Genomic DNA, 12,613 nt, shown 5'->3' on the forward strand with positions numbered 1-12,613 from the left:
TCACCTTTAAAACAAATCTTATCCATGTTAACTTCTTGACATCGGTGTTTAGGACTATTAGGCCGACTATTAGCTACAATCTTGCTTGTTTTGATAACTATCTAATCCTTTCGATACAAGAGTTTTGTTAAGGAATCAAGTGTAATTCAGTTGTGATGTTTATTTTTCACTGTTATCGTCATCATTCTTTTGATTTTGACGCCATATTTTGTATAAAACAGATTCTAATATATAAACCAGACCCGAACCGGAACCGAACAACCTGGACCGCAGTTTTCGGTTATTTCGGGGAACCTTGACAGCCCTACTAGTGTCTATTTATACTTCACTACTAAAGGAATATATTGGCTTAACTTCCCCCAGTTTTCCCATTCAAGCACCGATCAATATACAGGCACGTCTACAACCTCCTTTTGTCCTCACTTAACCGCGTGCTCAGCATACCCCTATCTAATTAGACCCCAGGTGTAAAATAGATAAAAAATCTACTTGTTTCGTAGTACAACTAGGTAGCAACAGACCTGTTTACTCTTACGATTTCGCCGTATTTTGTACGGATTTTGAGCCCTAAATACGTCTCACGAGTCACGTTTTGCTTTAAGGAAATCCGGAATCCGTTCGTTTGGATTTTAGTAATTAGTTTTCGTTATGATTTGTCTCAGTTTGGCGCTTTTCAATCACTAAAATAGAAAAGTTTCACGCGGGTATGTTAAGGCTGAACTCAGATATCCTACTTACCTATACAGTATAACGTCATAGTAAGCTGTATGACGTGATCTTTAGAGATAATGATTTCCTAATATTTATATTTTAAGTTTAATTTCAGGTCTAAGAAGTGGATGGAATCATTCAAAACATAATGTAAACTAAATCTTTTTGGTGGTATAAATAGCTCAGTATTTATCACGGGGGAGGGGGGGTTAAATACCAAACCCATGACGTCATAACTACTGATCAAATATTTGCCGAGTGAAAACGTGACGAGAATTCATGTAAACAAATATATGAAATGGAGTTTCAAAGCATATACCGTGAATGTCATGTGTGATTCCTGGGGAATTGAAGATTAAGAATCAGGTACGCTGATGTATACTTATCATTTTTCTGAAAATTAACAGTGTTTTGAAATCCCGATCAGCCTTTCCTCGGTCGTTCTAACAGCAAAGATGCAAAAGTTCAACACTACGCCGCATACTTTGAAACATAAATTTTGTTTGTATCGAAATCTTGTATTCTATAGTACTTGGAAAGTACTGCTAGAATCGTTTGGTTAACATGAATTGATGACAATTCCTTGACCGTATGTACAAAATGTGAAAATTTTGGTAAGGTGTCATGCGAAATTTTGGAATATTTTTTTTTTGTTTCAGGAGAGTAGGATTCTAGCAGCACTTTTCATGGTCCAGTGATGATTTTACATAATTATTTTCAAAGAGAAATAAATTATCCCCGGGGTAGTGTTGACATTTTCACTTTTTCGTGAAGGCAATTTTTCTATTAATAGAGGTCACGTGATGACGTCGTAGTGGAGTGCTTCTTTTGGCCTAAGACTCGATGACGTCTGCACAATGGATAAAAATATTAAATGTTTTATCTACAGCTTTTCCGATTTATCAATGATACATTTTACGAAAAAAGTCTAAATTCGCCGAAAAATAATCTGGGTACTGCCTTATTAATATACATGCGCAAACACTTAAGTGATGTCGGGTTGCCAAAACGCGGGGGTTTCTCTAGTAATATATATATAAAATCGATGGAAAGTAAAATCTTACGGGAATATGTCAAATCTCACTGACAAATCTAATAAAAAATACTGAGAGACAACAATATGGGTAAACAGGTCTGTAGCAAATGCTACAAAATTCACCAATACATGTAACGCAATTACAGTAACTTTGGCATTGGAAATAAAGGCTGAACAAGTCTGTTCTCTAATGTCAAAGTGAGCTTGAGACGCCAGTTGGTTAGAGACCTCTCGTCAATAACCAGGACCCTTGGTTAGGCCAGTTGTCGGGGGACATTGGTTAAAGGTAAGGACAGGTGATTCAGTGTCACTTGTCCCTTGATTTTATTCTGATTAGTTGTGCGAATCATAGTTAATATATTGATTAAGTAAATTGTTAAAATAATCACCGTAAATATATTGATTAGGTTTGTTTCCTAGTGGACAAGATACAGATTATTTTTTCGATTATTTGCTTTGCAGAAATCCTGGGTTTAACCGGGTACCTGTCCATATAAATATGTAGACCACTCGGCTGGACATACGTTACACTTCAACAAAACGCATAGGATTGAGTGCTTAGGGTTAGAGTATATAATTTTGAGATTGGAACTTAAATCTTCCTGTCTTTGGGGGTAATTCATGTAATTTTTGCTTTCAAAAGGCACTACCAAACACTGGACGTATGAATCAGCCTAATGTCAAACTGTGCCGATATATTATCTTACAGGAGTAAAGCGTAAAGCATGTTAAACTTAAGCAAACCATTAATTAAATATGGGTTTCTTGTATGTGATTGATGAATTAGAGTTAGAATATATAGAGCTCAAAGATTGTTACTTTAATATTTATTCATGCTTGCATCTTTGGGCTAATTCGTGCATTTTAATTTGCTTACAAGGAACAGGAAAGTTTTTTTTGTCCGAAAGTTAGTTGAATTAGTCTTGCTGTAATGTTCAAACATGGGCGATATTATGCACTACGTTTAGGCAAGTTATTTGTAAGATCGACTTTTCGTTTACTTCAGCTTGATATCCTGACCTTTCAAGATCAGCAAAGTAATGGATTTATGATATTTATATGGAAGCGGGTGATATATTAGGACCTCAATGGAAGTTCAAACTTCTAGGGGAAAAAATCTTTAAAACTTCTAAAGCCATGATTAGTCATTTTTCATAGCCAGTGTGTTCTGGGGAGCGATGTGGCCCATGGGCCTCTTGTCACTTTATAAGATTATATACCAATTACAATGTGTCATGTTCACATTAAATATGTAGGAGTTGTTTTAGATGAATAATAGTTGTGTCAAATAGCAATTAATCTTTTTTGACATATGCATACACTGAATACATTTTGAAGATAAGGCCAGCATTTTTTTTTTTTATTTTTAGACCGGACACCCAATTTTTTAAAAAAATTTCAGAAATAAAATGAAACAGAGTTATTAAAAATTTGATTTCTTTTTCAAATTTTTTTAAATTTGCTCAACCAGGAGTTGAAAATATGATTGTGATGATAAGGAAAGAATAATGCATAAAGGAGCTAGGACTGTTTTGGAAATATGACATCATTTGTCTGTATATTACATTTCTATTTTTTTACATGTTAATTCAGAAAAAAAACCTCAAAATGACTTATACGAGGGGTTATCAAAAAGTTCATGGACTGAGGTGATAAAATTAGTACTAAGTAGTCTGTGCTTTCAAAATTTGTAAGGAACATAAAACAACTAAAAATAATTACGTGTTGAAAATTTTAGCTTGATACGTTCATTATTTGCCAAATTATTATAAAATAAAAACGACATTGTATGATCACCCGGCGCTGTCGCCGTTTAGTTTCATGACGTCCGACAACGTCATTGTTTTTCAATGTCCGATTCTTCTACCTCATACACTTATTTTGATGAGATTCCCTGGAGTTGAGTAAGGACTTAAACTCGTCTTGTTTATATAACTTTACAATGTCATAAACAGCTGCTTTCAATACATATAATATTGCAAATGGATTTATAGATTGGGAGAGATCCTCGCTTCATTATGCCAGCATATTTTGCTTTTTGGAGTTCAATATTTACCACACATGATCAACGTAACGTCATTTTTTGACGAGATTGCCTTTTTCCACCTTGACTACAAATCGACATTAACTGTGCATCCCTTTTCTCTCTGAATCTATTTTGGCATTAAAAAACAAGTACTCTGGATGCATTTTATTTCTCTGTAGCCAGTTTAAACATTTCCTAGGTCTATACCAGTTTTTTCAGGGGCAAAACTTTATAGAATGTTGGAAAAAGAAACCCCTCCTCCTTTTTGACGTCATTATAAAGCCCTTAATTATTTGGACACTCCATATAAAATTTACGATAAAATTTCATAGAACTTACAGAATGAGGTAAAAATTGCAAATTTTACGGAATAATAGTGTCCCATCACATACCTGAATTTACGGGATTTTTGGATGTCAAATGTTCATAACAAAAGAGTTTTTCTCAGGAACACCGAGGTCGAAAAAACGTCATGTTCAAGGTTGCGCCACCTGGACATACCATTGCTTACAAAAACATTACTAATTTATATAGAAATAAAATTTATGATTTGTGGCTTATTCTATAGGTAGAAAAGATGATGCTAACTAAATATTTAAAGAAAAACCATTGATGTACCTAAAGCAGTTTTAATTTTATGGCGCTAGTCCACGAACTTTTTGATACCCCCTCGTATATAGGGTTTGTCAAAAATAGTATGCACAGTCATTGCCATTGTCAATGTTTGGATATGAAAATTCCCACGCTTCATTGTACAAAAGAGAAGTTCTCTTCCCCATCAATCTGGAAATCTCAAATTAAGAAAATGTCAGATAAGAAGTTATATTTAATATTTGTACATTTATTTAATATTTAAAAGAAGTTCACATACTAGAAAGAAAAGCACTATAATGTTATGTATGCACATTGAGTCACAAGATCTTTTAGCTTTATCATGTTTAAGTGAATTTAATGTCCTCTTAACATTTTTGTACTTAATTGTGCAATCCAGTAAATGGCGATGCATCTGAAATAATGCTGCATGAAGGTGTATGTATATATGATTAGAAGTATATTAGGCCTCCTTAAAAAAGAGCATTATACGAAAAAACTCATAACTTTAAAAAAAACTTCAGTTAAAAAATTCTAATTCTCTTAAATATAACAATTTAATTCCTTTGTTACCTGTTAAAATTCAGTTGATTTTGAAATTTTCAGGGAAACATTTCATTAATGCTATGGCAACCTCTCGTTACTCGTCTACCGAGGAGACAACAAATGCCAACAGAGCGAATCGACTTATCCTCGGTCCATGTACTGATCAACTACGTGATGTTTTACGGCACCATGTACCACCGGCAACATTTACATACATCAGTAAACAAAAGAGAAGTAACCTTCCTCGTCTGACAGCACCACAAATGAACCTTATTTTACCTAGAGGCAGCTATTATACTGGAAACTATGATGACATGGACATTTCTTTATTGTACATACTGCTTAGACACATTTGTAGTATACCACCACACAGAAGAGGCTGGGGATATGATCCAAACCCCACTGACAGATCTCTCTCTGCCAACATTGAGAGGATCCGTATTGCCAGAAATCAGTGTGTCTTTTCTTCCAGTCCTACCCTCTCTAATGCTGATTTCAACATAATCTGGTCCACTGTCAGAGCAGCAGTCGTGGACATTGATTCTATCCTTAACAATGGGAATCAGTACGTAAGAGAGGTGGACTTTTTGAGACATGAGACAGTGGACCCTGTCCCTAGCCGTCACTACATAGAAGAACTACGAAAACAGTGTGAAGAAGATGCAGCAAAAGAAATATTAAATCAAGGTCTGTACCAGATTGTCTTAAATAAATTTAAAATGGTGTATCATTTATAGTTCTTTAATCATACATAAAATTGGTTGATTAATAAATGACAAATAAAAATAGGATATCTATTTTGTGAGATTTGATATTTGCTTTATCCAACGAGTTGAAATGGAGTATATTCGAGAAGCTATTTTGTGTGATTTATATTTGCTTTATCCAACGAGTTGAAATGGAGTATATTCGCGAGGCTTGCCGAGCAAATATACACCATTTCACGAGTTGGATAAAGCAAATATTAAATCACACAATTATAGACGTTCTATTAATCTCATACAATTTTCGTTTTTGAAAAAAACTTTGAGATATCCCCTGTGAGACTATGAATGATTTTCTATCCAAATTGATGATGCATAAATTTATTGATGATGTCGCACTGTTGATGTTGACATGCTGAAAGAAAGTAGATCGTGTACAAAATATAAAATTTTTGATGTCTGCGTCTTTTAAAACATACATGACAATCTGTTGGGGTTTATTACAAACCAACTAGGCCCTTTTCACTGAAAGTTTTAAGGACCGAAGGATCATATGATTTCTAACTTTATTCTCAAGTCATTGTATCTATGGCGATGGGCTCAGCCAATCAGGGTTCTAGGCTACTAGCTAGATCCATGGTAAGTTATAATGTCTGCAATATAATGTAAGAAAGCATTGTTGAAAGTAGCTATAAGACTTCTCTGCATGGCCAAACAACTGTCAAAGGTTTCTCATCAAAACGATTTATAAATCGTAAGGGGGGGGGGGGTGTAACATTTGTCTTCACAGTAGGCTATTCAGTACAGATACATTGATAAAATTTGACACTTCACTGATGTATACCAGTCTTTTTCTTGCTTTAAACGAAATTTTTGTTCATTATCATTCATTTTTTAAGGAAAGAATTTTCACAATTCGAAATTTTAATAAATTTAAATCTTTAAGTAAGGGGTTGTGTCAAAACCGGAAGTGCTATTGATAAAGCACATACCCGTGGATAAAGCATAGGTTTATCTTATTGGTAGAATCCACCACACGTAGGAGATAAATGAGTTATAATTCATTATAATACACATGCACTGACAAACGATGGATTAGATATTTCTGTGGGGAGGGGTTCAATCTAAATTCATTTTATCAATTTCTGTAGGAAGCAAGTTCACATACTAGAAAGAAAAGCACTATAATGTTATGTATGCACATTGAGTCACAAGATCTTTTAGCTTTATCATGTGTAAGTTAATTTAATGTCCTCTTAACATTTTTGTACTTAATTGTGCAATCCAGTAAATGGCGATGCATCTGAAATAATGCTGCATGAAGGTGTATGTGTATTTGATTAGAAGTATATTAGGCCTCCTTAAAAAAGAGCATTATACGAAAATACTCATAACTTAAAAAAAAAACTTCAGTTAAAAAATTCTAATTCTCTTAAATTTAACAATTATTTCTCTTGTTACCTGTTAAAATTCAGTTGATTTTGAAATTTTCAGGGAAACATTTCATTAATGCTATGGCAACCTCTCGTTACTCGTCTACCGAGGAGACAACAAATGCTTTTAGAGCGAATCGACTTATCCTCGGTCCATGTATTGATCAACTACGTGATGTTTTACGGCACCATGTACCACCGGCAACATTTACATACATCATTAAACAAAAGAGAAGTAACCTTCTTCGTCTGACAGCACCACAAATGAACCTTATTTTACCTAGAGGCAGCGATTATACTGGAAACTATGATGACATGGATATTTCTTTATTGTACAAACTACTTAGACACATTTGTAGTATACCACCGCACAGAAGAGGCTGGGGATATGATCCAAACCCCACTGACAGATCTCTCTCTGCCAACATTGAGAGGATCCGTATTGCCAGAAATCAGTGTGTCTTTTCTTCCAGTCCTACCCTCTCTAATGCTGATTTCAACATAATCTGGTCCACTGTCAGAGCAGCAGTCGTGGACATTGATTCTATCCTTAACAATGGGGAAAAGTATGAAAGAGAGGTTGATTTTTTGAGACATGAGACAATGGACCCTGCCAATAATTATCATTACATAGAAGAAATGAGAAAACAGTCGGAAGAAGATGCTGCAACAGGAAAAACGAAACAAGGTTTGTGGCATAAATTTGATAATTAAATTTAAAAAAGGAAGTATGTTTTCACGATTTCAAAAGAATTGACCTATAGGAGAGAACAATTTCCTAGAAAAAGTTACATTTAGAAAGTCAATGTTTATTAGTTGTTTTCTACTGTTGATATGTCTGATTTTTTTTTTAGATTTGTGTTTTGCACTTAAAATATATTGTAAACAACTTTATAATAAACCTTTAAAGTTGAGCAAAACAACATTTTGTCCGATGAAGCACCGATTTTTGTATGAATTTAGGCCTAGAAGTCTTTCAGTTTAATCCTGCCCCTAAATAAAACTGTGATATTGTGATAGGTTGGGATGTGAGGAATAGTGTAAGATAGGATTTTGGGGAGGGCACCACTGCCCTAGGGTCGAAAATCACCAAAAAATACCTACAAAAAATGAGGAAACCTGATTTTGACAATTTGGTTCATATTTATAAATTTTATTCTTCTAGTCACAATATAGCTCAATTGGAGAAACCGCTGATTTTTCACACCATGGGTACTGTTTTAAAGATGGTTCGAATCAATCTGGTGCCACACTTTTATAGTTTAAAATTCTCGCCTTTTTAAAGAGCATTTTATTAATTTTTTAATAAGGTTGTGTATTTCCTTCAATTATCTATCTTTTATGCATGTCCATTCTTGATAGAAGAGAGCAAATCGTAACATTCCAATGAAACTATAGCACAGTCAAGCGAGACTATATCTCAGTAACGCACACTTTCCTCAAGGACAAAAATAAATAACTCATTGTACTCAATACAGATATTCTCGGCTGCAATGAGCCGCGATGGATTTCAATCATATACATTCCTTAGAATTTAATCACATCGCTTTTATTCCGTCTTTAATACTAGTGCATGTCTGGGGCATATATGTTACGAATAGCTTGTATAATTGAGCTCATTACATTTAGAGTAACATATATGTTCTTGAACTTGGTTGGTCACATGATCAAATCCTGTGAAGCCCAAAGGGCTTTTCAGTGGATTTGATCACATACAAACCAAATTCATTTCCCAGTGAACTTTTTAACATTGCTATTTATTACTTATATTTACATTTGAGACGAATATTACGAATAGAACCGCATGTATTGCTATGTGCGACACGCAAAGACCCTGAAGTTGTTTGGTCTTGAAAGTTCACCTCGCTCCAACATTTCAATATTTACATTGATGATCAGTATTCCAGTTCAGGAAATCTCTGTTTATAATGAATTTAAAGAACAACTGATCGCTACTGAGAATAATCTTACTATTTTATGAGTTCTTTATATATGTGAAGTCAGAAGCGGTGGTATCGAATGTTTCATTTTAAATAATTTCAAAGGAATTTCGAGTTAGAAAGGGCAGCCCGATTGTAGGCTCATTGTATTATTCAAAACATTCTTCACACCTGAAGATCTAATAAACATCTGCTGATCGAAAAAAAAAAATCGTATGTTTCAACTATTTTATCTTTTTCATCGCTATCAACTTGGAAGTTCCAAAACCAGTTTCACAGTGACAGAAAGTAGGCAGGATATCATCTTGCCGTGTGATTTGGTCATCCTATGACCTCTGACCCCCTAGCACGTTCATACAGAATTGAACATATCTTCTCCTCAATAAGTTCATATAAGAAAAATATTTGCAAAAGTAAATATTGAGAAGTAAAGAAAAATATCAATTATTACATTTCGAGAAAACAAACTCAGAATGCGTTGACAATATCATGCTACAAAGTCAGTGTCTATGTAAGGGTTCCTTCTACCCCTACTTCCTGAAAAAAAGATTTATGAAAAACAAATTATTACATGCATTTAGCCTAATGTTATTGACCGGACATATATAGCCAGTCTTGATTCTCCAGTACTGTTCATTTTTGAGTCTGCTCGCGGAGCGAGCGAATCCTTGCTATCATAGCTGTAAAAATTAACACTCATTCTTCAAGGAGATTCATACGCCAAATATAATAGTTCTAGCAATAAATGTTTTTTTTAAGTGATTGCACAAACTTAGGGTGTATAAGCAGTGTAAAATTTCGTATTATAATATTATTTATGTCTTTATACTTTCAAAGAAAAATTCAAGTAAATATTCATATATAAATGTACAATTACTGTGTATGAATATATGTGTAAGCATGTTAGGCGGATCTAGTCTTCCCAATTGAAGATTTTTTTTCATTGACCTAGATTACTCTGTACCACAAAGCTGCTGCTCTGTTCACTGCAGCTTGTGGGCTTACAAAATCTATTTTAGAATCCAGGTTTGCAGTGTAAACCATTGACCTAATTACTTCATAATACAGACCACTGTAGCTAGTGTGCTTGAATTTTTAGGTTTGCAGTGCTGCTTTTCACAATAATATGGGATAAATAGGCCAGCAATGTAAAATTATCTAATGTAATCATGGTGACGTTATTCACAGGCATTTGGGTCTTGGTTTATAAATATGTATATACCTTAGTGATATGTTAGAAAAAGGACGATAGCTTTTTGTGTTTTCTTCAAATATTAGATTATAAGTGACATAAACATAATCATAATGCTTAACATACTATTTCTGCCTGTGAATATATAGTTAGGCGGATCTTGAAAGATTTTCCCATAGATCTCTAACGTTTTCCTTTACTGCATGAAGATTGTTTCTTAGTGATTGTATCTTCAATTTATGTTGTTGTTTTTTTTTTCACTCTCATTTTTCCCCCTTTTTAAGATGATTTTCGCTTTTACTTTTTTTTTTTACCAGATTTTTGAAATTCTCAGCAACATTGCTTCTTCTATCGGTTAATTTTCTTTCATACTTCTATGGACCCTTTACAGTGTTGTATTAATACTCAGGTTACCATTAAGACCCTTGGGCCTCTTGTTTATATTGAAGTTGATATTGAGGTGTTAATGATTCATCTGTCTACCTGCAACTTTAACGTTGGCCTTGTTGATTATTTTTTTCATGACATTGAGCTTTAGCTTGGTGAGCATCTAGTATTTATGCAGAAATAGTTCTTTTCACCTTGGAACTCAGATATTTGGGCATTTTTCTCTGCTAGACGAAAAAGTTCATTTACTTTTAAATTTTTTCTAGGATAAAATTTTGTAATATGTAATATTTAACACGATTTTCAAAAAAAAAATTATTTTGAAACTTGCAACTTAAAATTAATTGTTATAAAAAGTTTACTACACTTAAGTCCTACAGATGGATCTCAAAGAAACTGATGACTTGCTAATTGATCAGTATATTTATATTTTACCGTGAAGAAACGATATTTATATATTGATTAATAAAAGCATTATAACTGAAAAATACTGAAGTGAAGGCTTTTTGAGTATTGAGTTGACTTAAAAAGGTGTGAGATAATCCTTTAAACATTTTTTTTTTAATTTTGGACTTGTCGGGTAAATTGAGACCCTTTCAAATTTGGACAGATGTATTTGGATCCACATTTTGTCACATTATATAATCTTATTTATTTATTTACAAACACAGCAAAAACTTTAAAAAAAGAGATGGCATTAAACCCCTCAATTTTTTTTACTGAACATGGAGACCTGAAATTCAATCTGTAAAGGAGAAAGGCCGAAAACTGTCCATTCTGTGAGAGAAAGAACTAATCGAGGGCCGTAGGCCCGAGATTAGTTCTTTCTCTCACAGAATGGACAGTTTGAGGCTTTTCTCCTACTTAAAACATGATTTCCTTTGTTCTGAAAATTAAATAAAAATGTACAAATTGACAGCACACATACAATGACAAGTTCATTGTTTACGGAATGGACAGTCACAGGTAAGCTAGGGATGCAGAGCAATTTGTTCAATAGCCATTGTGTTTCCAGATGCAAATAAGAAAAGGTCTTTGTCTTAATAATGGACAGTTACAGGTGGATTTTGTGGGATACTAGTATTAATACAAGTGTGCGGTGCTTCAAAATCAGTTTACAGTTTGCATTGTAAAGGCATACGTTTTCCTGTGATGGAGAGAGTATAGGAGAGAATCAAAATCTAATAAACCAAAATATGTGCAAAATTAGTGATATTTGGATCTGGAAATAGAAAAGTAAGAGTAAAGAAATACTACCCAAATTTTGACCCCAAAATGAACTTCGGCGACAGATACAGATGATCAAATTCGAATTAAACTTGGAAATGTTTTATTTGAATTCTATTTTTGAGGATATATTAACTATACCAGTGTAATAGTGAGATGCAAATTGTGTTCTGAGTGTTGGATTAGCCATTATGAGCCAATCTTCTACCTGAAATGTTTTTCAAATCAAATTTGGAAATGTTTCATTTTTATTTATTTTTTACCGAAAGTGTAGTGTTCATGGTGCAAATAGTTTTCTGGATGAAGGATTTAATATTAGACATACTTCTATCTGAAGATGAATTCTCGAGGGAATGATTTTTACGAAATTTAAATCAAAAGTGATATTAAGTCATTTGAATTCAAGTTTTGTTAAAATTAAGTTTTGAGTATTGAAATAATGTGCATTACTCATGGATTTAAAGGAGTAAAATCGAATGGATGCTGTGCAGACATTGTGTTCTGGATTAACTTTGATCTCCGCGTTCTTTTTGTTATTCACATGTAAATTAAAAAGTATTTAATGTATTTATTTTTGTTTCCCTCTTGAACACATTCCAAGGTTTACCTGTAACTCTCCATTCTGTTTGTTTTAACTGTCCATTCTTTTTGAAAAAACTGTCCATTCTCAAAAGAATGGACAGTTTTCCAAAAAGAATGGACACTTACAGGTAACTTAATGGATTGTTTGTGGAGTTAGCTCAACATTAAGCTATAGAATGGACAACACAAACAAAAGGTTTACGTCACAATTATGTTTTAACTTTAGATGCAATACAAA

The 12,613-nt window shown here is 33.6% G+C and overlaps 1 protein-coding gene across 1 annotated transcript in view; it reads left to right on the top strand.

The window, feature by feature from the left end:
* The first annotated feature begins 7,122 nt into the window (after positions 1-7,122).
* LOC133199866 (uncharacterized) overlaps positions 7,123-12,613 on the top strand; it is a 33,032-nt gene continuing 27,541 nt past the window's right edge. The window contains exon 1 of the mRNA XM_061335684.1: positions 7,123-7,735. Within this exon, the coding sequence (XP_061191668.1) occupies positions 7,129-7,735 (607 nt within the window). The 5' untranslated portion in view covers positions 7,123-7,128. The remainder of the gene's footprint in view (positions 7,736-12,613) is intronic.

This window comes from Saccostrea echinata, unplaced genomic scaffold (assembly GCF_033153115.1).
Source record: "Saccostrea echinata isolate AGI-Se365-2 ecotype Australia unplaced genomic scaffold, CSIRO_AGI_Sech_v1 ptg000036l, whole genome shotgun sequence".
Lineage (NCBI taxonomy): Eukaryota > Metazoa > Mollusca > Bivalvia > Ostreida > Ostreidae > Saccostrea > Saccostrea echinata.